We start from the raw sequence: 27,475 nt of genomic DNA on the forward strand, positions 1-27,475 counted from the left end.
GTCCTCTGCGGCCAGCTTCCGTGAGCTCAGCAAACCAGGAGACGGAACCCACTATGCGAAACTCCCGAGCTCGGCTGGAGGGCTGAGGAGCCCCTCGGACTGGGGGCTCCCCAGGGTCTCCGTGGCCTTGCATGTCAGTAGCAAGTTGCTTATTTCCCTGTGTCACTCACAGCAGGCCGGGAACGGGGACAACGTGGAGGACAGACTCTTCTCCTCCAGGGGCAGTGGCCCAGGTGTGGTGCTGCACTTCCCCACCCCAGGTGGAATCGGGAATTGTACAGGGGACACTGTGTCACCGAGTCAGCGAGGTGGCTGGCCTCCCTCCTCCCTCTCCACATTTCTCAAGCTGTTCCACAAACTCTCCATTGTCCTTGGAGTAGACCTGAGCCCTGTGGCATGAGCAAGCTTCCAGCCAGCCCACCTGCCGGCCAGCGTGGCCTTCACGGGGGTCCCCAGGCTGGCCAGCGTCTGGCCAGGGAGGTGCTCCTGGTGAGAGGATGTGCGTGGGGTGGAGGAACCAGCTCTAAAGCCACGGCCCATTTAAATTGTTTAATAAAATATGCATAACGCAAACTGACCGCCCACTTAGCCCCTTTCAAGCACATGGCCGTTGGCGTCGGTACGTCCACATCGTTGTACAAACATCACCAGGGCCCACCTCCAGCATGTTCTCTCCTCCCAAATCCAAACCATGTCCCACCAGACACCAGCTCTCTAGCTCCCCTTCCCCACATCCCTGGCCACCCCTCCCCTGCTCTGGGGACCCTCTGAGCTGGAACTGCGCTATGCTTGTCCCTTTGTGACTGCCTTGTCTCACTAGCACAGTGTCCTCAAGCTCTTCCATTTGCCTGCATCAGAATCTCCTCCCTATCTTGTTTTGTGCAGCCCAGGGGTGCTCAGCCACTGAGCCACTCCCCACACCTTTTTTTATATTTTATTTAGAGACAGGGTCTCACTGAGTGGCTCGGGGCCTTGCTAAGTTGCTGAGGCTGGCCTTGACCTTGCTATCCTCCTGCCTCAGCCTCCCGAGCTGCGGGATTGCAGGCCTGCATGTCTGCGCCTGGCCTTTCTTTCTTAAAACAATGTTTCTGTTAGTGCATTTCAGCTCTATGCAATAGTGGGGTTCACTTGACACGTTCAGCAGCATGGACCCCCGCGTTTCCCCTTCCTCCCCTTGCCTCTCCCTGGTCTTCCTTGCACTATGGACTCTTTTTAATTAGTGCCCTACAGATACAGTTTCCTTCCTTTCTAAGGATATTTTGTTGTGTAGAGGAGCCACAGCTTGTTATCCCTTCTGTGGGTCAGGACCATGCCCTGCGGGCTCCTCCTCCTCCCCAGGTCAGCCCCTGAGGTGAAGCCTCCCCAGGCCACACCCCCGCCCGCCCCCACTTGCTGCTTCTCCAGTCTCTTGTGTTGGAACCGGCCTCCCTCTGTGCTTGGGTGAGCCCACCTCCTGGAAGGGGCCGGCCCCCTCCACTCTTGCTTGAATGGACTTAACTGCTGTGGAGAGGGGTAATTGATTCCCATTAATGAGTCCAGTTGAGTAAAAGAGTAAAGACTGTTCTTTTTAAATTGCCTGGACTATTACAGTGGCCCCTGGTCCCCCAGGGCATTGGTTCCAGGACCCCCAACGATACCAGATCCAGGGTTTTCAGGTCCCTTATACAATCAGCGCAGCATTTGCACGAAAGCCACACACCTCTAGATAGTGCCTGATACGTGTAACTGCCGTGTTGTTCAGGGCACTCTGAGCAGGAGAAGAGTGAGTGTTCACACCGACACGGTTTTTTACTGGATACTTTCAGTCTGTGCTTGGTTGAACCCAAAGATGGCGATCACTTACACAGAGGCCTGAAATGGTGCGAGAGCCGTGCGGGAAGATGCCCGTCGCTGTGTGAGCACGTTAACGAGGTCTGGATGCAAGGTCGCCAGGTCGCTGAGCGTGAGGACCTCCCAGGGGTGCGTGGAACAGGCTGTCGTCCAAGCTGAATTGGCACACGGCAGCGTTTGGGAAATTTTTAAATTTTTAACCAAAAAAAGGAATTTATTTGTTTACTACTTGCAAATTTCAAGGAAGTAAACATACGCAGGGATTGCATTTAATGTTCAGTTATTGGCAACACGAGGTCATTTCCGTTCCTGCAGGAGGAGGGAAGACGGGCTCATCGCGGAGACAGCAGAGGTTTCTGCTCCACGGCACCCACTTCTGCAGCAGCACAGCCGCGGGCGGTTGGGTTGCCCTTCCTCCCTGGCTCATCTCCTGTGCCAGTCCCCTGGCCTTCTCCGGCTCTGCGCTCCCTTCAGCCCCACACCTCTGCCCAGCGGCCCGTGCTGGCCTCTCACCCTCCCGCCGTCGGGTGGTGCCCTGTGGAGCAGCCCCAGCACATAGGTGCTGCCTCCTCCCCCCACCTGCCCTGGGGACCACAGCTCCCCATCTCCAGGCCAGGGGAGGCCCCGGAGCTTTCTGTGGAACTTCTGAGACATGAAGTCACCTCGTGTGCGGTACGTGGCAGCGAGCACCCTCATGAAGCCACGCGGCCGTGCCATGTCCAGTGCAGGACGTTTTCATCAGCCCAGCACGGGCTCCACGTTCACAGTTAGGCCCCCCCTCTCAGCCCCCGGCACCACGAGTGTTTTCTGTCTGTGGATCTGTCACTTCTGGGCGTTTCTTACAAATGGAACGCACAGCATGAGCACTCTTGTCTGGCTTCTCTCCCTTCTGATACCATGTGGGGCTCACGCACCTGCAGGCGTACCAGCGCTCCCTCTTTGTCATGGCTGAGCCATATTCATCCGTTCCTAGGCTGAGGGGTATGTGTGTCACTTCCCTTTTGTGGCTACTGTGATTAGTGTTGCTGTGCACCTGTTTTTGTGTGGACGCATGTTTTCCGTTCACCTGGATTTACCTAGCAGTGTGACTCTATTTTTAATTTTTGAGGAACTACCTGACTGCTTTCCAGACTGGATGCTCCGTCCCATGTTCGCGTCAGCACCGTGGGAGGGCCGCTTTCTCCTCGTCCCCTTCCCCTCTGCCTTGTCCTGCCGTGGCTCCCACAGCGGGCCGCGTGGTCTCTCCTTGCCGTTGGTGGGCGTGGCCCCACGACTGGTGATAGGGGCATCTTTTCAGGTGCTTGTTGACCACCTGTGGGTCTTCCCCGGAGAACCGTCACCCACACCCTTTGCCTGTGGCCTCTTCGGGTCACCTGTTCTTTCTATTTAGATGTTCTTCTAGCTTCTAGGTCCTGGCCCCTCATCAGTGTCAGGTCTGCAGGTATCCCCACCCCCGGGTTGTCTTTTCATTTTCCGGAGAGTGTTCTAAAGCATAAAAGCCTTTAATTTTATAAAGTCAGGTTTATCTGTCCTTCTTCATTTGCCTATGCTTTTGATGCCACGTGGAAGGGACATGTGGTCATGAGACGTGGTCTCAAGTTCATGAGATTTATGCCCTTTTTTCTTTTTCCTGTGTGTGTGTGTGTGTGTGTGTGAGAGAGAGAGAGAGAGAGAGAGAGAGATATTTTTGGGGGGTACTGGGGATGGGACCCAGGGGAGCTCTACCACTGAGCCACACACCCAGCCCTTTTTATTTTTTATTGTGAGATGGGCCTTGCTGTGTTGCTCAGGCCGACCTTGGACTTGTAATCCTCCTGCCTCAGCCTCCCTAGCAGCAGGGATTGCAGGTGTGCACCACCATGCCAAGCTGCCTATGTTTTCTTTAGGAGTTTAGAGAAACAAAGTTTCTTTGCTCCGTTTTGAATTGGTTTTCGTCCATGGTGTGGGGTCGTGGTCTGATTCGGTTCTTTTTCTATGGATTTCCGGTTGTCCCGTTTGTTGAAAAGAGGGTTCTTTCCCCCGTTGTATTATTTGGGTGCTCTAGGCAGGAACCGATGGGCCGTAACTTGTGCGTTTATTTCTGGACTCTCAGTTCCTCTCCGGATCCCTGCTGACCTTGCGCCAGCACCACACCGTCCCGAGCACCTGCGGAGGGTGACCAGGTGGTGTGCGTCCTCCAGCCTCCTCCTTCCAGATGTGGGTCGGCTTCTCTGGGTCTGTTTCGCTGCTGGGTGAGTTTTAGGATCCACCTGTCACCGTCCGCAGAGAGGCAGCGGGGGCTCTGGCAGGGACTGTGTTGCCCCTGGGTGGACTGGGGGGGGGTTCCTGTCTCCCAGGGAATGACAGTGGAGATGGTGACCGCTCAGCCTGTGCGCTATTTCTTTTTTTTCTCTTCTAAATCATCCCATTGATCTTGTAGTATAAAAAGAAGAACAGTAGTGTGGGGGGGGCACGTGGGGGGGGCACTTCTGCTCAGGCAGAAGGATTGCAAGTTGGAGACCCGTGTAGGCAACTTGGCAAGGCTTTGTCTCAAAATAAAAAGTAAGAAGGTCGTATAAACAAGGCTGCATTTTTTAAAAAGAAGATAAACTGGGTGTGGTGGAAATCCCAGCAAGGGTTTAATCCCCAGTACTACCAAAAAAAAGGAACAGAAATACTGACTCCACACTTCTGGTTTAAAGAAAAACGAGCATACAGGAGATTTGCTTATTATTTCTGATTATCAAAATGATTCATTATTCCTTTCGGAAAACTTGAAAAAAATGAAGAACAGTGTGAAAGTAAACTGACTGTGACATCCAGAGGTGACCATTTCCACAGTTTTAGAATCATTTTGTACTTCTGTGTTCATGTAAATATAAAATACCTACAAATACTTTTAATGGAAAACCACATTGACATCATATTTCAGATAGTTTAACAGCTCGTTTTCTGCCTAAAATGTGAGCGTTTTCTTGGGTCATTAAGTACTCTTATGAAGTGTTTGGTAGTGGCGTGACGCTGGGCGTCGGCTGGCTGTCTCGGGGCACATGAACACATTTCCCACTGTTGGAAGTTCAGCAGCGATACGGGGGGGGGGATATTGGTGGGTGTCTTAAAACTTCATTGACGTTTAATCGTCAAGTGTATGACCGAGCCGACGGCTGGGTCAGTGCTGACCTCTGTAACTGTGACCCATCACTACCATCGAGCAGTGGACATGTCCATCACCCTGGGTTTCTGTCCACACCTGTGTGGTCCGTCCCTCGTCCCTGCCCCTGCCCCAGGATGATCCAGCTGAAACTTGGCAGCAATTCTTAGATATGACACCAAAGGAGCGTTTTCAAAGCTGCTGGGTCCGACTCTGGGCAGAGGTCGAAGGCAACCCAGCTGCTGGAACACATCTGCAAATCCTGTCTAGCGAGGGGTGATGCCCAGGATCTGCAGAGACCTCTAAAAGTCACCAACAAAAGCCCACTTTACAATGGAAAGAAGACTTGGAACAAACCTCTCTCTAAAGAAGGTCCACCTACTGTCCACCGTACTGCTGACCCTCAGGGAACGCCCAGCTGGCCTGCAGTGACGGGCCACCTCTGCCAAAACAGCAGGCAAAACAAAGTGGCAGTATTGGTGAGCAGGTGGGGGACCCGGGACCCCAGGTGCGCTGGTGGAACTGGGCAGGGTGCACCTGGGGGGTACGTGGCTGATCTTTGAAAGGCTGCAGCACAGTTCTCACGTGAGCCACGGATCCCCCTTGTGGGCATACACCCAGAAGGATCGACAGCAGAGACAGGAGAGGGGTCTGTGTACCTTCGTTGACAGCAGCTTGGCCACATCAAATGTGGACGCACCTGACAGATGAATAGATAAACAAACTACGCCTGTCCGTAGGGTGGAATATCATTTAGCCTTCAAAAGGAAGGACACTCTGACACCTGCTACAACATGGGCAAAACCCAAGGACATTGTGCTGAGGGAATAAGCCAGACAAAGATAAGCATTGCTCAGTGCCACCGGGAGGCACCTGGACCAGCCAGGTGGGTGACACAGACAGCAGAAGGTGGGGGCTGGGTGCAGCGTGGGGAATCTTTCTGTAGGTGAAACAGTGTTTGCATTTTACAATGTGGAAGGAGTTCTGTGGACAGGTGAAGGGGTGCCACAGTACCGGGTCAGCCTTTCCTGGACTTGGACAGCTCGGTCCCTCCGGGTAGCAGTTTTGCAGCGTGTGGGGGTTGAGCGCATCTGCCAGTCGGTAGTCCCCCCTGATCACAGAGCCGTTTCCTCTCTACAGCATTTCATTTCGGCCTTCAGAGTTGGTCAGTCCTGGGTGGTCCTTGCTCCTTGGCTCTTACAGATAAAGCTGCCGTGAACAGTTGAGGGTGAGCCTCTGCGTGTGGCCATTTCGCATTTCTCCTGGTGAACACCTGGGCGTGGAGGGGCTGGGGTTCGCAGTTGGCGTATGCTTGATTTTGAAGCAAGTGCCAGACGCTTGTTTCCCACAGTGGTGTGCCCTGTGACCGCCCCCCAGCAGCCTGTGAGAGTTCCGGTTCCTCCGTCCTCTCCGACACCTGGCGTGACCGTCTTGGTATTCTAGTTCTCTCAGTGCCAGGGGTGGAGCCCAGGGCCCAGAGCTCGCCAGCTGCCCAGCCCTACCTGGTCCCTCCCACTGGGTGCAGGGTCCTGGCCCCTCCCTGAGCCCCAGCCATGATGTCGTGACTGGGCGTTGGTGTCTGGCTCCTTGCACTATTGAGATTTGTGCCGTGGTCCCGTGAGTCCCCGTTCCTGCCTTTCCTGGCTGGTGAGACTCTGTGTCCTGCAACCCACCGTCTCTTGACCCGTTTACCAGCTGGGAGGCGTCTGCACTGTTTCTTGCCTTTGCGTTGTGGACAGGCTGCTGTAACCGTCACACGCAGGTTTCTGCGTGTTTTTCTCGCATGTTGGGTAAGTGGCAGGAGAAGGTGCTGTGTCCTGCGGTCAGGGTGCACGTGACTTTTGAGACACTGCACACTCTTTCCCAAAGTGGCCCCTCCCTTTACATCCCGCCAGCAGCGCACAAGCCCCCCAGCGGCTCTGCACCCCGGCCGGCCGGCCAGTTGTTCCCGTGACCTGGTCCTTCTGCTTTCCAGTGAGTGCCGGGCTCGCGTGTGCCAAGGGCTGCGCTGGGTTTGAGGCGAGCACCTTTTCATCTGCTTGCCCTCGGGGACGTCTTCCGCGCAGCGTCTTTTCAAACCTTCTGCTCATTTTAAAATTGTTTGTTCATTTCCTTGGGACTGAGTTTTGAGCATTCCTGGTTTATTCCGGGCACAGTCCTTTCCCAGACATATATTTTGCAAATGTATGCTCCCAGTGTGTGATCTGTCTTTTTACTTTCTAAAACGTCTCTAAAAGCAGTTTCTCATTTTAATTAACCTCCGCTTATCTTTCCTTCCCTTTTGTGTCCACGTTTGGTGTCACATCTGAGAAGCACTTAGCAGCGCACGTGGCGTGTCTGCATGGGAGGAGATCCTTGTACAGACTCTGGACAAAAGGCCTTTACTGGACAAACACGCGGAACATTCGCTTCGAGGCTCTGACCCAAGTTTTGTTGCCTTTAATAGAGTATTTTGAAGAGAAATTGTTCTTCCTCTAACTTATCATTTCTTTTATGGTCTGTGGATTTTGTGTTCTGTGTGAGAAGCCTGGCTCTCTTGCAGGTCTTACCCTTTTTCTCTTACGGATTTTTCTAGAAGCTTTCTAGCTCTAGGTTTCGTCTATGTCGGGTGCATTTTGAGTTCTTTTTTGAGTGTGGCACAGGAAAGCGCTGACACTGACTTTTTCACAGACGCCAGTTGACCCAGCCCCACTTACCGAAAAGCTTTTCCTCCATTCAGTCGCCTTCTCTCCCTGTCAACCGTCTGTTCCCGGACTCTGCTCTGTTTCACTGGTTGTCTCACCATATTTACCTTTTCACCCCTGCTGGACTCTCTCGATTGTTATGGCTTCATAAGTCTCAAAATCAGGGATGTGGCTCAAGCGGTAGCGCGGGTTCGATCCTCAGCACCACATACAAACAAAGATGTTGTGTCCGCCGAAAACCAAAAAATAAATATCAAAAAAAAAAAAAAAAAATCAGGGAAGCCCTGCAACTTCATGCTTCATCTTTATACTTGATGTGACTCTGCTGGGTCTTCTGTGTTTCCTTGAAAATTTTGGAGTCAGTTTGCCGATTTCTACCAAAAATTTCCTGCTGGAATTTGGGCAAGATCGCCATCTTTTTTTTTTTAACTTGCCAATGGACTTTTGTTTTTATTTATTTACATGTGGTGCTGAGAATCGAACCCAGTGCCTCACACATGCCAGGCAAGTGCTCCACCCCTTACTACAACCCCAGCCCCAAGACTGCCGTCTTCACGGTGGTGACTGCCCCATCCATGGGCATGGTGCACCTCTCCATTTATCAAGTCTTCTCCCGTTCCTCTTAGCCATCTGGGTTTTCAGTGTGGTGGTCTTTAGGGATCGAACCCGGAGGTGCTTTACCTTGAATTATATCCCCAGCCCTTTTTATTTTTTATTTTAAGAGAGGGTCTTGATAAGTTGCCCAGGCTGGCCTCAAACTTTCAATCCTCCTGCCTCAGCCTCCCAGATTGCTGGGGTTACAGGTGTGCGATACTGGGCCTAGCTTTGAATATCTTTTGTTAAACTTGTTTCTAAATATTTCGTGTGTTTTTTTCCCTACTATAATTTGAATGTTTTGTATTTATTTTATTTTTCTAGTTGTGTATTGGTAATTTAACAATTTTACAACTAATTTTTTTCTATATTAAAAACATTCAACTATAATTTTACCAGATTCATTCATTGATTCTAAAAGTTGTTTCATGATCCCCCTGGGAGATATATATATATATATATATATATATATATATATATATATATATATATATGTATATATATATTATATGGTGGACACCATGCCTTTATTTTGTTTATTTATTTTTATGTGGTGCTGAGGATCGAATCCAGTGCCTCATGCATGCGAGGCGAGTGCTCCACACTGAGCCCCAGCCCAGCCCTCCCCTGGGATTTTTTTAACTTAAAACAGTCATATCTGAAAAGAGAGAGCTGACCTCCTCTTCCAATCCCTGTGACTCTCCTTCCTTTTCCTGTCCTGCCCGCAGCACCAACGAGAGGCGGTGACAGCAGGCATGGTTAGCTCATCCCTGGTCGGGGAGCAACTCAGGCCTCCACCACCAAGGGTGACGTTAGCAGCGGAGTCTGTGGGTGTCCTTTATTAAGTTGGGGAGGGTCTCTGTGACTCCTGGCTTTTATCATGATTGAGCATTGGGTCTTTATCTGTTGCTTTTTCTGTGTCGATTCATGTATTTTTTGTGGGCATCTTTCACTCTTTTCTTTGGATTTACTCCTAGAAATTAAAGGGTCAACACAATGCAATCCACTATTCTGTATAATTAAAATGCAGTGGTTTTTTTTTTTTAAGGAAGTCAAGTGGTAAAATGCATGAATGAATGGTCTGATTGCACAGTGGTGTGACTCCACCTCATGTACAACCAGAGAAATGAAAAGTTGTGCTCCATTTGTGTAAAATAAATAAATAAAATGCATGAATGTTTTTAAGCCTTTTGCATCCGATTTCCAAATTGCCGTTCCAAGGACCGGGCCAGTTTGCCGTTGTGGAAGGCTGACCCCCCAGTCCTCGCTGCACAGAGTCTGTGGTCTCAGAGCGGCTGCTGACCTCAAAGCCTCCCTGGTGGTGTCGTGTCCCGCTGCGATGGGTCCCCCCTTGCCACAGACGTGGGCACTTTACTGTCTGCGCTCTGGGAAGCTCTTCTCCTCTCCTTGGCCGCCTCTCCTCTGCTGCTTTCTGATGACGGCTCTTGTGTTCACGGCTCATCTTGGTCACACCCCGCGTGTGTTCTGAGGTCCTGTGGCCTTCGACTCTCCCCGTGGCTGTGTTTAGTGGTGGACTGTCTTGTAGAGCAGTGTCAGGTTCACGGCAAAGTTGGCTGGACAGTGGAGACCCGCTTGGGCCCCGGGCCCACGCACGCTCAGTCTACCCGGCATAATGCCCCACCAGAGTGGCACTTTTGGTACAGTGAGTTGTGCTGGCCCGTCATCGTCACCCCGAGTTCAGGTTCACACTGGAGGGTCATGTACCCACGGCGGGTGGCACAGGCAGCCCACCTTATCGCCCTGAATCCCGTGTCACGCCCTGCACGCCTTCCCCTGAGCCCTGCCACCCAGGTTGGACTTGGTGACAGGAATCCAAGCGTGTCCCCTGTGTTCTCGTGGCTCGACAGCTTACTTCTTTGGGCGGTGACTCTTGTCTGGACACAGTGTCCTTTATTTATATTTGCATGAGTTCACGTTTCAAAGGACATCTTGGATGCTTCTAGGTTTTGACACTTATGAGGGGCCACCAAAGGGTGGCATCATTCCCAGGCTCCGTGTCCCACCCTTCTCTCCATCACATCAAACGCTCCTCCAGGGCCCGCACGCCCCTCCCAGCACCCTGTGTCCTGCTCACCCGCAGGCCAGGCCAGGGTTCCCTTGAGCCAGATGGAGGACAGCCAGGCTAGTCCTGGCGGCCGGCCCTGCTGGTCCCCCAGGGAGAGCACGAGTCCCAACCAGAAGAGAGCCCCAGAGGGGCCACCCCACCTCCCCGCAGCTGCCTCAGGCAGAAAAGTCTGCCTAAACCCGTCACAACTCCTGAGGGGGAGACTGTTTGCATCAATTAATGGACCGATTCATTAAGTCAAGACACTGTGCTTGGGACCTACAGCTGGGGGCCAGGGGCTTCTCTTTCAGTCAACTCCAAGCCTCAGGATGGAAGGAAAGCAAGAGCACGCGTAGAGGTTTGGATATTTAAATCATGTTAACACCCGTCCCTGGTGCCTCTGACCTCGAGAGCCACCGCTGTAGGTCTGGAGGCTTTTTCTGGAAACAGACACTTCCTGTATGTGTCAGTCACCTATTGCTGCATAACAAATGTCCCCAATCACCCTGGCTTTGCCCACAGCTCTTTGGGGTGGGCCAGCCTCAGACTGGCCATGTGCTGGGCTCCTAGGGGGTAGCCCCAGGAGCTGCGGCTGTCGGGGCTCTGCTGGCGGGGGCCTGCCTGTCAGCGAGTGGGTTCTGCTCCTGGGCTCTCGCTTTGTGCCTGGTTGGGTGAGGGGGCCCTGCAGTAGCTGCCAGGCCTTTCCAAGCCTGGGCTCTGGGACCTACATAGCAACCCTCTGCCACGTTCTCTCTCAAGGAGCAGGGCCTGACTGGATCCAGGGGTGACAGGTGCCACTCTTGGTAGCCAGCTGCAGACGCGAGCCTATGTGCACTGCATGGTCCTACTGTGAGCAAGATCCCCGGCCCTTCACCCCGGGAGGTGCTCCGGGGCCTCCCCTCTGTGGTGGAGGTGCTCAGTCTGCACTCACTGCCCCGTCTTCTCCCTCTGCCCTTCAGAGCAGCCTGGGAGGAATTGCTGAATAAACCATCGTTTTAATTTTAATGCATCACACATAATAATTTTATGAACAAGCCAGATGATATGCAGCACATATGAATATTCCTAAAACCAAATTGCTTCACATATGTAGAAAGATCATAAAAAACTGAACATATTTCCATCCCAGGTTTTATTTCCTTTAAAGCTTTTTTTTTCCCAATGACTTCTGAGTTCCCAGACATTTTCTGTTTTCACTCAGGTCTGAGTATTCAATGACGTAGGTTCTGTGTCGAGCCTCTGCTGGGAGCTGGGGTGGCCGCCCCCAGCCCGTGCAGCCCACGGGGGGGGGGGGGGGGGGGGGACAGGCTGCTCGTGGATGCTGAGCAAGGTGGCATCTGCCAACACAGGTCCCAGGTCCCAGGGAACTAAGGCTTCTGTCAACTTTGCTCCAGTTGAGCCCCTGGCCCCCAGCTGTAGGTCCCAAGCACAGTGTCTTGACTTAATGAATCGGTCCATTAATTGATGCAAACAGTCTCCCCCTCAGGAGTTGTGACGGGTTTAGGCAGACTTCTGCCTGAGGCAGCTGCGGGGAGGTGGGGTGGCCCCTCTGGGGCTCTCTTCTGGTTGGGAATCGTGCTCTCCCTGGGGGACCAGCAGGGCAGGGCAGCAGGACAGTGTGCAGAGAGGAGAGGGGCGTGCAGACCTGGGGGGGTCGGATGGTGTGTTTGGGTGGTGGTGAGAGGGTGGGGGCTGGGGCCGCTGGACGCTCTCTCAGCACCAGCTCTGGCCACCAGCCGCCTTGTTCCCTAAGCAGCTTAGGAAGGCCGCATGCGGGCCTGGTGGGGGGCCGGCTCTGTCCTCCCACCCGCCTTGTTCTGAGCACAATGACTTCACATTGCGACCCGTCAGGGTCCACTGGGGAGGACAGGCCAATGCCTCAGCCCTTGGGGCCTCGTGGCCTGTGCCCGAGGTGGTTCAGGCTGCTGCCGACCCGCCATCTGCAATGGGCTGTACCTGCGCCTGTGACCTCCAGGCCCAGGAGGAAGCCCCCGCGCCCGAGGTGGAGGACACTCCCTCACTGCTGCCCACAGGGAAGGGACAGCGCCTGGTGCTGTTCTGGAGGCAGCCAAGGGCCCAAAGGCCCCTCTCCGAGGGAGGCTGGAGAGGAGGGCGTGGACCAGGCGCCTCAGTCCCACTGTGTCCTGGGCTCCAGCAGGACAGCAGGCCCGGGCTGCTGCCCTACCAGTGTGGGGCAGAGCCTGGGACCCAGACCCACCCTCCCTTGGCTCAGGTCGCATTTGAGCAGGCATTGGCTGGTGATGCTGAGGTCTCAGGAGGCAGGATGTGACCGTGGTATGGCTGAATTCACGTGATAACCACTGGCAAGGGTACCTAGAACAGAGGAGCTGGGCTGCTGGGCCGCAGACTTAGCAGCTGTGAAATGGGCCCTGAGAACTGAGCCATGAAGCTGATCTCAGCCCCACCACTCGCTGGCTGTGCAGCTTTGGGCGAGTTGCTGTCCTCTCTGGGCCTTAGTTTCCTCTTCTGTACCATGGGGTGATAGCATTGCTCAGTTTCATAGGCTGATGGTGAGAATTGTAGGCAATAAAAGCACATGAGAAGGGGTTAGCCCAGGCCCAGGCCATACAGGAGTTTAATAATGCTTGCTGTATTAGTGGTGTTAATAACAGAAGTGATTTCTTGCCAATCTGTGCTTATTCAGAAATATAGCCACTTGAAACCCATGTGGAAGCCCCACTCTGCCTAAAAATGTTGCCAAACAGCTACTCTTCTTAAGTGCGAGGACGAGGCCTGTGCTGAGCACTTTACAGTTGCTTATTCCACACAGAGCCTGGTAACTGTCCTCACTTTGCAAGTGTGGAAGCCAAGGCTCAGAGAAGCCTGGTAACGTGCATGAGGTCACACAGCAAGGATCCTAACTCCAGTCATGGTGGCCTTGTCTGTCATTGTAACCACTGTTGAAGTGGAGCAGGGTCTGATCATGAAGACCTTTTCCCACCCTGATTAAAGCGCAGGTGTGCGTGACCAGAGCAGGACTCACTCACTAGCTCTGACAGCTGTCTGCCCCAGCGGGGCAGGCTGGGTTGTGTCTGTGTCGAGGCCCAGAGCACATGGTGGTCTCCCCACACCCCTGCGCCCTGGCCCTCACGTGGCCTGCTCTGCCAGCTCCCCCTCCAGCTCGGACACCACCCTGCGCTTCCTGGACAGCAATGGCCTCCTACAGACCTCGCGCTGGGACGAGGCTCAGCGGGGCTGTGCCCCCGAGCAGATCTGCGGCGTGTTCCGCGTGGACCTGGGCCACATGCGCTCCCTGCGGCTTTTCTTCAGGTGAGGACCCGTTGGACGCCTTCTGGGGGCTGGGCTGTCCCAGCCCTTCTGGCCCTGGCTAACTCTGCCCTTGGGGAGGGAGAAGGTAGCCGTCACTCAGACTCTGGCCTAGAGAAGAGACCAAGCAAAGGTGCTGTGCAGAGTGGCCGTCACTGTCCTCTCCACCTGGCTCTGCCTCAAGGGCAGCGTGGGGGATGCAGCCTTCTTGACAGAGCTGCCCTTTCCTTCTGGTGGGCCCGAGGGTCCCTGGCCGCCTGCCTGCAGCCCCTATGGCTGCCACGCAGCACCAATGAGAGGCTGTGCAGACAGCAGCAAGCTTGTCCCCGAGGGCCCCGCAACCAGAGCGTGCCCCAGCCTTTATCTGAGGGTGGCCAGGTGAGCTGGGACACTGATGGGTGTGGCCAGTGTCTGGGGTTCCCCCAGAGGAAGCCTCTCAGTGTCCCCCAGCAGGCTCCACAGGTGTCCACCCCCAGGCCCCTGGACAGACGGGACCATGTGGCCAGGCAGGACACCCTTCGAGCAGGCTGCCCAGGAGGGGCTGTTCTGCCTTGGGGGGTGCCCAGGTTCCTGGGTTTGCTGGGTGTGGCTGCTGCCCTCTACCTGCCGCAGGACTCCAGCGACTGCCTGATTATACTTGGAAATGAAAACCAGCGTTTGCATATTCATCGGGCTTTCTATCCCCGCCCCATGTCCCTTCAGTGACGAGGCCTGCACCAGTGGCCAGCTGGTCGTGGCCAGCCGAGAGAGCCAGTACAAGGTGCTGCACTTCCACCACGGTGGCCTGGACAAGCTGTGCGAGGTGTTCCAGCAGTGGAAGTTCTGCACCGAGTCCCACCTCGAGGACCAGGTAGCCCGTCAGCCTGCCCCACAGGCCCCACACGCTAGGGGCCGCCACTGGACCCTCCCTGCCCTCCCGAGGGCCCAGACCTTCCCCAGTGCACCTCGGACTCCCAGGGTGTGGCCCCTGGTGGCCTGGGGCTGTCTGTGGTGGCTGGCTGGTGACAGCACTGCACTTGGGGCTTGAAGCAGTCAGTGCCCGGGCTTTTTGAAAGTCAGCGCTCTGCACTTGAGACATCATGTTTTGACAAGACGCCTGCCATATTTTGCTCCATCTACATAGGACTGTAATGAGAGCCCTTTAATTATCTGTTTAAGGTACCGCATGTGCTTATTAGAAACGGGGCTGACTCTAGAGCCTCCTTCCCACAGAGCCTCCCGCTGGCTCCGAGGCCGGCGCTGGGCGGTTTCCCCCGCATTGAACAACCTTTGATTTCTGAATTAAATGTCAGCTGCAGTTTCGCCTGGATTCCTGGCTGCGCTGAGACGGTCCGACAGGCCGGCCCTGCGCGGAACAGCGCGGCCTTTGTATGTGGCCAATCACATGTGATTTATCGCGGCCTCCGCGGAGGGGAGCGAGGCGGCCGCGCATTCATTCCGCTCTCGGCGGTGGGGTCGCAGGGAGCCGGGGGCAGCACAGGGACCGGGTGCAGGGCGAAGGTATTTCCATTTTAATCGCGTCTAATTACACTTGCCATTTAGGGGCCTGTGTGCCGGGCAGCGCTCCCCCTCGCCCAGAACAGAGAGCCTTTTAAATCCTGGGAACCGCCTCGCTGGCCTCCAAAGTCGCCTGGAGACCCTTATCTTTGCCCAGTTTCCCTCCCGTCCAGCAGGTCGCCAGCGAGAGGACGTGCGTGCAGTTCTCCATCCGGCGGCCCAAGCTGCCGTCCTGCGAGGCGCACCCCGAGGAGAGCCTGTACCGCCGGCTGGACGTGCCCGCCTGGCTGCAGCACCTAAACGAGCTGGGCCAGGTGGAGGAGATGTACAAGCTGCGCCAGGTGAGGGCGGCGCGGGGAGGGCAGCGCCAGGTGAGCGCGGCGGCGCCGGAGGGCGGGTGGGCGGGCGCGCCTCCGGGTCCGCCCCGAGCGAGGTTCGCGGCCAGTGCGGCCAGTGCGCGGCCAAGCGATCAAAGCCGAGGCGCAGGAACAATCCGAGCGGCCGGGATCCGTGTCAGCCTGCACAGAGGGCCGCGCGCTGAAAGGCGGCCTTTCCAAACCCGGGGATTAGGCCGCGACGTGAGAACCGCACGTCAATCGGAGCGCGCCCCGGGGGGGCATTGACATTGAAATGAGCGGGTTTGTGTCCTGTATGGGAACGCAGGGCCCGCGCTGTCCCCTGGTGAACATGTGCAAATTGCCGGGGAGCCACCAGAACACCCTTCCCTGGGGATTTGGGGTTCTTTGAGCTGCCCTCTTGCACGCCCCCCCCCAACTTTGGCCGCTTCCTCCAGGCCATTTTCTTCGGCGGCATTGATGTGTCAATCCGCGGGGAGGTCTGGCCCTTCCTGCTGCGCTATTACAGCCACGAGTCCACGTCGGAGGAGCGGGAGGCGCTGCGGGTGCAGAAGAGGAAGGAATACCTGGAAATCCAGCAGAAGAGGTGACTGCCGCCCGGCCCATGTCCTTTGGAGGCAGTTGAGGTGCCATTAGGCAGGCACAGTGTGCCTCCTTTCAAACATGGGTCTCCCAAGCTGAGGACCTGGTGGGAAGTGCAGACGTGAGCTCTCAGGTCAAGATGTCCCAGCTCTCCTTCAACAGTCTGAATGGGTGCTGGTGACCCCAGCTGCTGGCTGGTTGGAGCAGCACCTGCAGGGAACAAAGCCAGAGCTTGGGCTCTGTTGCCCCTGGGACTGCTGTCAGCTCCCCTGTGGGGCTGGGCCTGGGCGAAGCCCTGTTCCCTGTGGGTTGTGCTCAGCTCCCTCTGGGGGCTAGAACCCACCAAGGGGAAAGCTTTGGACGTGCCACCACCCATGACTGCCGGAGCTACAGGGTTTACTGCCCAAAGCAACCCAGCCCTCCCTGCAGCAGGATGGAGGGGAGGCCTGACTGGGGCACATGGGCTGCTGGACCTCATCTACTACTCACCCCTGCCCCAGGCTCTCCATGACTCCTGAGGAGCGGGGAGCATTCTGGCGTAACGTGCAGTTCACCGTGGACAAAGACGTGGTTCGGACAGATCGGAGCAACGAGTTCTTCCGTGGGGAAGACAATCCGAACGTGGAGAGCATGAGGTACCTGGCTCCTGGGCAGGCCAAGGCCCCATCCAGCCCTCCCTTATCTGCAAATGGTGGCCCCCCCTGTTCTCTGAGCCTCAGCTGATCTCTGAACAGGGGACACGACCAGAGGAGGCTTTCTGTAGGGTTCATGAAGTCAAGGTCCCAAGCAAAAGATTCATGGGCTGCTTCAGCAGGAAACCCACAGCCACAGCATCCCAAGGAAGCCCAGGATCCACTCAGGGTGCCAGCAGAGCCTCCAATCCCTGGGCACCCCCAAACCTGCTCATGCCTGGCTCCCACCCGCCCACCACAGACAGGCTTTTCCCCACGTCCCCTCCACCTCCTGATGGGTGGTCCTCCTGTGATAAAGCTACACAGAGCCAGAGGCTGGCATCTTGGACATTCTGCTGCAGCCTGGCAAATAATTGCACACAATTAACAGCCCATAAAAACGTGTCTGCCAGCCCACCTTTGGTCACAGGCACTCAAGCCTTAGGGAAATCAGACCCACATTCTTCCTCACCCCCTGCTCTGGGCTCTGGGCCTGGTGAGCAGCTCACTCAAGCCATTACCTCTTGCAAAGCGAGGACCGTTTGGTCGTGGTCCAAGGCTCAGCCCTTGAGGTTGCCGCAGAGCTGCCAGGGCCTGCACCAGACACTGCCTCCCGAGGTCAAGGTGAAGGGGAGGCCTGTGCAGCAGGGTCTCCAGCCTGGGCAGCAGGAAACAGTAAGGTGGGGGCAGCATGGGTCATGCCCACCCTGCCCTCTGCTGCCTCGCCAGGAGGATCCTGCTGAACTACGCTGTGTACAACCCGGCCATTGGCTACTCCCAGGGCATGTCGGACCTGGTGGCACCCCTCCTGACCGAGGTCCAGGACGAGTCAGACACCTTCTGGTGCTTCGTGGGTTTGATGCAGAATACAATCTTCGTCAGCTCTCCTCGGGACGAGGACATGGAGAAACAGCTGGTGAGGCTCGGGGCTGTACGTGTGCGTGTGTGAGCCTGCACCGGGCGCGCTGGAGAGCACACTGCCACCTCCTCTTGCTGCCAGGGGTCTCGGCAGTGATGTGTGGCTTTGCTGTTACGGGTCGGTGGGCAGCAGAAAGCCAGATGGTGCTGCTGCTAGGACATGGGCAACTTGGCCCTGGGCCTCCAAAGAGGGCCACGGCCTTCAGGAGAGATGCTGCTCACAGGGCTGCAGGTCCAGGGCGGGCTGTGGGGAGTGTCCCCTTCCTGCATGTGACAACACAGCCCGGCGGGCAGGGCAGGGGAGGGAGGCCCTGTGCTGCACGGACAGGCTCCCGGCTGCTACCACATAGCCCTGGCTCCTGGGTGCGCTGGGGACAGGAGGGCTCCTTGTGCCACCCTGAGAACCAGCAGCAGTTCTCACCCCAGGACAGCAGGCCTTTCCTGGGGCCCAGCTGGCACGTCCCCCAACCCCAAGGCCTCCTGAAAAGGACTGGCCTGGTATAGACCAGGAAGCACTGAGTGGTGGGGAGTGGAGGAGTCAAGCTGGGTCAGACAGGGTCTGGCAGGTGGGTGTGCAGCCCAGGACAAGTTAGGGCTCCCAGCTGCCATTCTCACTGCCCATCACCAGTGTGGACCAGGAACCTGCTGGTTGCCCTCTCGTGCTCAGTCCAGGAGGGAGCTCCGCCTGGAAGCCCACAGATGGAGCAGACAGTACTGGGCTCCAGGGATGGGATGTGGGGACACAGAAAAGACCTGTGATAGGGAGGAAGGCAGGTGTCCCAGGTCCCCTGGGCTGGGTCATCTCCACCCACAGGAGTCTGGCCCTGAGTGTCCGGAGGCTCAGCTGGACAGTTGTGCTGAGTGGTCGGGTCTCACTGGACATGATGTGCTCCTGAAGCCCAGAGCTGAAGTGGGCCAAGGAGCACGTCCTACAGGTCAGCCGTGCAGGGGCCTCTGAGGTGCGATGGGATTGAGGAGCGCAGCCAGGAGGGTGTGAGGCCGGGGCAGCTGGGGCGTCACGTACACATGGCCTTGACCCTGCTGTGGGCCACTGAGTGGAGATGGACTCGGCTCCTACACTCCACAGCCCCAGCTGCCCTCTCCAGCAGAACAATGGGCCACTTGTGTGGGGAGGGCATGTGCGGGCCACCAAGATCCCCTCGAGCGTGCAGCTGACCCCTGCCAGGCCTGCTGGGTCTGCACAGTCCTGCACCCTTGTGATGTCAGGCCTCCGCAGAGCCTGGGAGGCAGTCACGGGGTCTGACGCCACTCTCCCTGATGGCTCAGGGCAGCACAGGGCCAGGGGACCCATTAGTTCCTGGAGATTGATTTTCCTGTGGCGTCAGTGAAGTCTGCCGAGTCCTGGGGTCAGAGAAATAGCCTTGACCTGGTCCCATGTCACAGGGTGATCTTAAGCGTGGCTGGGGCTAGATGGTTCCCCCAGAGACAGCTCCCAGGCCACAGGGTGCCATGCCATGCCTTGTCTGGGGCCACGCCAGGGCCTCCGTCCAGGGCAGTCTGAAGTCTGGGAGAAGTTGACGAAGACGGGCGCGAACACAATTCCAGTGCCGGAAAGAACTAAGCAGACCGCAGACACGTGTGTCTTGCAGAGACTGAGGTTGGGGTGGCTGAGGAGGGGCTTCGGGGCAGGGTGGGGCGGGCTCATGCTCCTGCCTCGCCCCCAGCTGTACCTGCGGGAGCTGCTGCGGCTGACCCACCCGCGCTTCTACCAGCACCTGGCCGCGCTGGGCGAGGACGGACTGCAGATGCTCTTCTGCCACCGCTGGCTCCTGCTCTGCTTCAAGCGGGAGTTCCCCGAGGCCGAGGCCTTGCGCATCTGGGAGGCCTGCTGGGCCCACTACCAGGTGAGTGGCCACCCACGCCTGGCAGGGTGGGGGCTCCCCCGCCTCGCCCCACGCCCCACTGCTCCCTAGTCCTGGGCCTGGCTGCAGGCCCCTACCAGGAACTGAAACCCACGCAGCCCAGGATGCTGGTGCCCACATGCTGGGACAGCACTGTCCCACCCCGCCCCCTGGGACTGCTCAGCCACAGGTTCAGGCCCAGGGAAAGGGGGGCTCTGCTTCCCCAGCAACCCCCCGAGAGCCCTGATGGTATGTCCTAGCCTCCACTTGCTGTCCCCATCACCAGCATCTCCTCCACCAACTGTCCTCTGAGTACAGGGTGGAGTCTGTCACGTGGCTTTAGCGCCTGAGTTAGGGACAGATGGGTGATGCGAGAGGATGGGAGAGTCTCTGCATTCACCAGCCTTTACAGAAGTACTGGGATGCATTCAGGAGCGACGGCCCTCTGCTGAGGCGCAAGCTCTGATGTCCAGGGCACCTACCCCCAGACGTGGCAATAGCAGTTCCCATCCTGAGTGGCATCACGGGTGGGGGGTCACACGGGAGTCTGAAGACACCTAGGTTGGGCCACCAGCTGTCTATACCTTCCTCACGGCCCACCCCCGGTCTGCGTGCCTGGCCCACATGGGTGGACGAGCGGACAGAGCTCAGGACGGAGCACCTGCACGAGTAAGGGGAAGCGCACCGTGGATGGCCTGCAAACCCCACCCTGCCCTTTACCTTGTGTTACAAGTGACCTCAGCATCACTCACTGAAGAGGGCCGATTCTTACCACTGTGCTGTGTCCCAGGTCTGATGAGATCAGTGGCGATGACAGGGACCTGGCCTGTTTGCACACCCCAGCCGACTGCCAATTTGTTTAAAGCCCACAAAGTAATTCCACAGGGCTTTCAGACTTGGGGTAAATGTAGCCACTTTTGGAACAATCCCTGGTTAGCTGGGCAGGAGGGGTGGAGTGGAGGAGGCTAATTAGCCAGGAGTGAGCCCTGGCAGGGGTCACTGCCGGACAATGCCTTTAATTCCTGAGTGTCCCCCTGGGGGACAGTCTCACCCATTTCCCTGCAGTGTGCGGTGGGCTGGCCTGCCCCACACCTTGTCCCAAGAGCTGAGACCCTCTGTGCCGCCGTCCAGCCCATGTGGACCAGGCTCCACCTTCCACTCCCCACATTCCTCCAGCAAAGCTGGGTGTCCACTTCCTGGGACTCTCACCCCAGCCAAAGTCAGAGTGGCTGCCAGAGGGCCAGCCCAAACCAAAACAAGACCACTGCAGGGAGCTCTGAGGAAGAGGCCGGGCGGCCCAGGGCGCGGCGTCTCCCAGAGCAGGCCCGGGTGAGGTTTGCTGCTGTGGCCTGTGCCCACGCACAGCTCTCCAGCAGCCCGGTTGGGGATGGTTCTGTGGGGAACTGTGACCAGCGTCAGGGGACTCGCATGCACTTTCTGCTGCTCCCGTCCGTCCTGTGTCTCAATGAGCCACTGTGTCAAAGGTGGGGTTCCTTGAGGTGCCCAGGCAGGAGCACTCACAGGATGGTCCCAGCCAGGACAGGTTGCCTTAAAGGAGGGCAGTGGGGCCCTCTGTGGGCCTCCAAGAGGAGGGCTGGGACATCGAGATTGGGTCAGTGTTCCAAGAGGTCCCAGGGACTGCTCTCCTGGGACCTGCTTCTCAGACTGCAGTGGAGCACAGTCTCTGGGGCGCGCCTCGGGACGCCCACAGCAGGGCAGACCAGCCCGTTGGTTGGCTTGCACCTGGGGAGGACCCTGACCCAGCCTGTGCACAGCTCCTCTCAGGACGTTTGTGGATAGGACGTCACAGTGAGCTCTGGGGTCCAGGCTTTGGAAGAAGGGTTCTTTGCCCCATCACGGATGTCACACAGAAAGCCCACCCAGAGACTGACAGTCATGGATGCCCGGCACAAGCGTCGCTGCTCTGGGTCCTGCAGCAGCCCAGGAGTGTGGCTGCTGACAGACCTGACTTGCATGTGGGGAAACTGAGGATGAAGGCCCCTGCACAGCTTGCCAAGACCCCCACAACCCACAAATAGGCCCCCAGTGCAGACGCCCTCCCCCTGGAGTCCCTCTGCCCACTGCACGAGGCCTGTCCTTCAGGCAGGCCAGTCAGGGCCCGTCAGAGTTCTGCTGTCTCCCCCAGACGGACTACTTCCACCTTTTCATCTGCGTGGCCATCGTGGCCATCTACGGGGACGACGTCATCGAGCAGCAGCTGGCCACTGACCAGATGCTCCTGCACTTCGGAAACCTGGCCATGCACATGAACGGAGAGCTGGTGCTCAGGAAGGTGAGCCCTTCCCTCCCTGGCTCTTGAAGCTCCGCCCCTTGTAGCAAGAGCCCCACCCCACTGCCCATCTGCACCTGCAGCGCTGGGCCGGGCAGGGCTGGGCAGCCTTGGCCTTGCTCTCCCTCGCTGGGTAGCTTGGGAGCTCTGAAATCGGAGGGCTTCCTCACAGCTTGTGGCTGTGACTTCTGCCAGAGTCTCCAGCAGCCGTGGCAGACCCAGACCACTGTGTGGTGCTAGGTGGGAGCCGGTGGGCAGAGCCCACAGGCATTGGCCCTGGCCACGTCATTCTTCAACTTCCCATGGGGATCCCAGGCCACCAGGCTGTCCCCTGACCCCATCCTCTCTCTCTGCAGGCCAGGAGCTTGCTGTACCAGTTCCGCCTCTTGCCGCGGATCCCCTGCAGCCTGCATGAGCTATGCAAGCTCTGTGGGACGGGAATGTGGGACAGTGGGTACATGCCCGCTGTGGAGTGTGCCGGCCACCACCCAGGCTCCGAGGGCTGTCCCTACGGGGGCACGGTGGAGATGCCTTCACCCCCAGCTCCAAGAGAAGGCAAGAGGGGCCCGAAGACACCTCGGGAAGGCTTTGGCTTCCGCAGATAGGTGGGACTCCCTGCACTGGACAGGTTGAGGGGACCTTGCAGGAGGTCCTGGGCGTGGGGGAGGGGCGGGGGGATGGATGGCAGAAGTGTAAGGAAGATGGCTGTGGGCGAAATGAAGAGCCCTTTTCCCCAATAACAGCCAGAGCCTGGAAATGACAGCAGCAAGGCCTGCCACCCTCCCAGAGGACAGGCGGCTCCGGAAGCTGGGACCGGGCAGCTGCCTCACGCCGGCTGCCTGGGGGAATTCTGCACAGCCCAGAAATTCCTCATTGCCTGGAAAAGGGGACAGCAGGGACAGGAGGAGGCTTCCACCCCAGTGCCAAGGGTGCAGGCAGCGGGGCCCATGCAGGCCCAGAGGCCTCTGCACACTGGACGCTTTCTCGTCAGGCTTCTCCAAGTGAGCTGGACACACTCCTCCCCCTTCCCAGCCACAGCTGCAGAGCTGGTCTGAGGGCATCTGCCAGGAAGCCCTCCGATTTCAGAACAAGTGTCCAACCTGGGTCTCTCGCGCCAGCTGCCTAAGTGCTGTGCATCCTGGCTGTGGGGAGGAAGGGCCCGACTGAGCCGGAGCCAGAGCCTGGTGGACCAGGGTCGGACACCTGCCCCTAAGCTGGGGTCTTCCCCTGAGGACTCCTGGCACTGTTCACAGTCAGTCTCACCAGATCCAGCAGCCATCTGGGGGCTGAACGGGTTGGCAGGTGTGTGTGTATGTGTGTGTGCACGTGCGTGTGCCTGCAAGGTCCTCTGAAGAGGCGGTGGGAGTGTACTAACAGAAAGCCAAGACAAGGCACCTGAAGTAGCAGAAGCCTCTTGACCCGCTGCAGGACCCGTGGACCCTGCTGTGAGTGTGGACCAAGAGCAGCCGCAGTCAAGGAGCATTCGGGCTCTCCGCGGGGTGGGTGGGGACAAGTTCTTCCCCTGTGCTCCATCCTCCGAGGGCTGGGTCTTGGCTGCCCCTCCTGGGACAGAACGGGGCACATGGGCTGTGACCAGAAGCTCCCAGCCGTTGCAGGAGAGCCATGTCTTATGTGATGGGCGCCAGGAGTTGGGTGCCTCTGTGAAGCGCACACCCAGAGCTGCCTCCCGCCCACAGCTCCTTGCTGAAGGGTGGCCACTGCTGGACAGTGCCAGTCCTAGAAAGACACCAGCCCCCTCCCTTCTCAGCTTTTTTTCCCTCCATAAGCCCAAGTCCTCTTCAAGGCACTTACAAGTTCCCGGTCCCTCTGTTCCAAGAGCCTTTGGGGGAGAACATACTGGAGCCCCCAGTGTGCAGATCCTGAGCTGTTAACCACTGCAGTCCAGCCACGGGGGGCCTGGGGAGTGGACTTCTCATCTGTTTTGCTCCTGGGGAAAGTGGGTTGCCTGTCTGTGTTGGCTCCTGGTCCGCTAGGGAAACGGGTAGCGCTAACCAGGTCCATCCTTCCTAACCCTCCTCTGGAAACCAGGCCCCACAGGTAGTCCTGTCAGCTCTCCGTTGCCACAGGAGTGCTGTGTAGCAGATAACCCCCCAAATCATCGGCCTAAACTGCTGCGCCCAGGTACCGCGCTGCCCGCGGGTCGGCAGTCAGGCTGGGCAGCCCTGCTCTTGGCTTGCTTACCTCCGGGGCCATCGGTTCCGAAGCTCCAGCAGGGCACTCGAGGTGCAAGGGCAGGTCCCTTGCCTCCCTCCTGCAGGTCAGCCCTGGTGAAGGCCCCTGCAGGACTGGGTGAGTACCTGTCCAGGCCAGGGAGGACCACACGTCTGCCCCGTCCTGCGGCCAGACCTGGCCTTCTGGGGTGGGTCAATGGACTCTGTCTGCTAGTGTTCCCTCTGCACAACCTGTCCAGGAGCCTGGGGATTCAGGGGGCCCAGGATGGGACTGTCATCACAGTCTACCTGCCACCACTAGAAAGTCTTGGTCCAAACGACACTGTTCCAGGTCACCCCCTCCCTGGGGTGGGAGAGGGAGCCCGTGCCCTCACCCACGCCTGTGCTACTCCCTGCCTCGTGCCCTGGGGCTGCTGTCTTGAGGGCAGGTGGAGCAGGGCCAGGTCTCCACTCGCTGTGGAAGGTCCCAGGTGGAAGGCCTTCCCCCTGAGTCCCCAGCTCCCCAAGACCTGACCCACCTGCACCAGCTGCATCCTCAGGGTGACCAAGTGCCACTCTGCTCCCCTGGGCCTCAATGTCATCTGCTTCTGCAGAGCAGCCAGGGTCCAGGAAGCAGGGTGTGCGGACGGAGGGGCAGCCCCGCCCTGGCTCCACTCCCTTCATCTGGATGCAATTAGAGGAAACCAGCCCCAGCCCTGCGGCAGCTGTTACCCCAGGATTATTCCCAGCCAGCAAAAGGCATTAGGGTGATAATTCAGTCATTAGACTCCTAGCTTCCCACCGCCACGACGTGCAAATAGGGGGTAATCAGCCCGCCATGGCCATCCTCCGCGAGGCCGCTTATTTAACCCATTTTTTAAAATGACACTTAATGCTATCGGTGGGCGGGCGTGTGTGCGCATAAAGTCGGCGCCTCGTTGGCCCTGCCACTTACACGTCTGCTGACAGTGTTGCATGGCGTCGTCCTGGTCTCTGGGAGGAGAGGGACCTTTGGTGTGCTTGTGCTGGCACTGTCCACCTGACACCCAGGAAAGCTGACTTCCGACTCGTCCGCCCAGGGCAGAGGGACCTGGCAGGAGGTTGGGAGATGGGTGCACCCAGGGAATGGCGGGTGGTGTAGGATGAGTATTTCTCTGCCACCTGGGCCTGACGGGGTCCTCCCCGGGTGCTGGGAAAGAGCGAGCTTTTCCAGAAGGTTCCAACTGCCAGCTTGGGAGACTATCGGGTCATGTGCCCCTGCCCTCTTGCTGAAGAGGAGGGCCTGATGCAGAAGGACAGTCACATGGCACACGTGGGCTTGGAGGCCATCAGCTCGGGTCCCTCCACAGCCGGAGCGTGAGGCAGAGGGAGGTTTTTAACTGGGGGTGGGGGTGGGGGGGACGCATCCTGGAGCTGCCCCTGAGAGCCTGTGCCAAGCCCTGCTGGGGTGAAGTCAGCCTGGGGCCGAGGCGGGCAGGGGGCACCCAGCTCAGGCCTTTGACAGTTGGCCCTGAGAACAGATGGGGGCAACAAGGAAATGAGGGACTGTGGGCCAGGGGCAGGGGATCTGTTCCTGTGAAGTCCCCCTGAGCTGCTGACCGCCTCTGGCAGAAATAGCTGGGGTGGCCCGCAGGGTTTTAGGTCTCTCTCGGGTTTCCTCCTGCAGAAGCCTCCCGGTTCCCCTGCAAGAGGCTGGGGGAGGTGGGGACACCCTGAGCCCACCAGGCAGAGGGAAGGAAGTATCTTCTTTGTGTCTGCTCAGCTGGGCCATGAGGAGGGCACCAGGAGGCTGGCCTGCGCCTGGGCCCCCCATCCCAGGGGCCCCGGGGACAGCCTGGATCTTGCTGGCTGCACAGGCCTTCCTGTGGGGCTGCTCCAGACCTAAAAGCTAATCCCCCAAGTCTCCCCAGGGCTGGGAGTAGCGCTGTGTGAACGCCCTTCCCCGGAGCAGGGGCCTGGCCTTGAACTGCCACCACCCCTCCCTGGCCAGGTGGCCTCTGCCCACCCAGCCTGTTTCTTCACCTGTTAGATGAGAACAAGGACACCTGCCCGGGCCACCTCACCTGTGGGGACTTTTCCTGTAGAAGCTGCCATGAGCATGGTACGCCATGGCCCAGAGGCCTCACCAGCCACTCAGGGAAGAGACCACTGACCTAAGCCTTCAGCAGCCTTGACCATCAGGGCTGATGCCCTGGACAAGAACTCTGCCCTGGTTTGGAGTCAGCAAACCTGTGGCCCCTCCTGCGCCTCCGCCTTGCTGTGTGTCCTCTGCGGAGGGCCAACCTTTCTGTGCCTCCTCTAAAGGTCACTCCTACAACTCTACTCCTGCCAGGAAGAAAATCGGCCGTTGGGCGTGGGCATTCCTGCCTGTGCGCCTGCACGCAGAGCTCTTCAGGGAAGGCCGTGCCCTGGGCGCTCACCCGCTGGGCTGTGAAGTCCCCTGAGGACTCCGCCTCCCAGGTTGGAGCTTAGCCACCGGGAGAGGGGAGTCCCGGGGCCTCCCAGAACAGAGCAGGGGCAAACAGCCTGCTGCTGCCTGGTGTTTGAGATGCATCAGGATGAATGTCCAGGTAGGAAGTGGAATCCAAGTTCAACGAGGGAAAGCCGCACGACCAGCCTTTCTCAGTGCTTTGGGGTGGGGAGGACAGTCTTGTTGTTCAAGGGCGGTTTCATGAAATTCCCACCACTCACTACTGACAGATGGGGTTGTCTCGGCGAGTGATTTGTTCTGTTTTGCTTTTTAAATACAATCCCCTTCCACTCAGGCCAGGTCTGGTGACCATGACCCCTGCTAGGCACAGCCGCTTCCGCGCTCCTGAATTTCGTGGATTCCAATGCAAAGGAAATAAAATCATGTTGACAGCGTCCATGGCACAAGGCCCCGGGTCTCTCAGGGCCTGTAGCGAGAGAGACCTGGGTGTGGGGCAGAGGAGGCAGGAAGGCCTGTGGACACTTCCACCTGTCCTGCCTCTTGGCTCTTCAAGGTGGGGACGGGGAGGGGTACTGGGGTCACCAGAGCTGGGGGCTGGCCAGCAGACCCTGCTCTGGGCAGGCTCACCCTGGGCCCTGAGTGGACAGCATTTGGCTTGCAGGGGACAGTGAGGAAGAAGGGCAGCCAGGCCTGGCAGCACAGAGGTGGCTCTGTCTCAGGGAGCGTCTCCCTGCCAGGGGCTCCACTGCAGGAAGCGCCTGCAGTTAGGAGGTTTTTAAAGAGGCAAACGAGTTGGGCAGGAATTAGAGGGAGAATCAGCATGGTCCCTCGTCCTGCTGACCCCCCCCCCCCAGCCTGGGGAGCTGGGCACAGGGACCTGTGCACTGGGACGATGGGAGGCCGCGGAGCCCCCCAGCTAGGGTTCCAGCCCTCGGCTCCCTCTGGGTGGCAGGGCTTCCCAGAGCTGGGCTGGTCTCAGTCCCTTCTCCTGGGGCCTGGGGGCCATGGGGAGGTCTCCTGAGGTTCAGGCCACTTGTCCGAGGGCTCTGGCCTTCTGTCTCCCTGGCCATGGCCTAGACCTCCCCATGCCCCCTGAGGTTGGCAGG

General features: G+C 58.0%; 1 protein-coding gene across 8 annotated transcripts in view; it reads left to right on the forward strand.

Moving 5' to 3' along the window:
• The window catches only part of Tbc1d16 (TBC1 domain family member 16), a 74,283-nt gene extending 47,481 nt beyond the window's left edge, over positions 1-26,802 (forward strand). For 5 of the 8 annotated variants that reach the window (XM_046463321.2, XM_046463323.2, XM_046463322.2 and 2 more), the window contains 9 exons: positions 13,433-13,594; positions 14,294-14,441; positions 15,262-15,429; positions 15,882-16,030; positions 16,527-16,661; positions 17,427-17,613; positions 19,301-19,480; positions 21,624-21,770; positions 22,124-26,802. In XM_046463321.2, the coding sequence (XP_046319277.1) occupies positions 13,433-13,594; positions 14,294-14,441; positions 15,262-15,429; positions 15,882-16,030; positions 16,527-16,661; positions 17,427-17,613; positions 19,301-19,480; positions 21,624-21,770; positions 22,124-22,372 (1,525 nt within the window). In that variant the 3' untranslated portion in view covers positions 22,373-26,802. The remainder of the gene's footprint in view (positions 1-13,432; positions 13,595-14,293; positions 14,442-15,261; positions 15,430-15,881; positions 16,031-16,526; positions 16,662-17,426; positions 17,614-19,300; positions 19,481-21,623; positions 21,771-22,123) is intronic. The other 3 variants (XM_046463324.2, XM_046463326.2, XM_046463325.2) reach the window with 3 other exon arrangements.
• The last annotated feature ends 673 nt before the right edge of the window (positions 26,803-27,475 follow it).

The sequence above is a fragment of the Marmota monax genome, unplaced genomic scaffold (assembly GCF_021218885.2).
Source record: "Marmota monax isolate L192 unplaced genomic scaffold, Marmota_monax_Labrador192_F-V1.1 WCK01_AAM20220418_F8-fsc00220, whole genome shotgun sequence".
Classification (NCBI taxonomy): Eukaryota; Metazoa; Chordata; class Mammalia; order Rodentia; family Sciuridae; genus Marmota; species Marmota monax.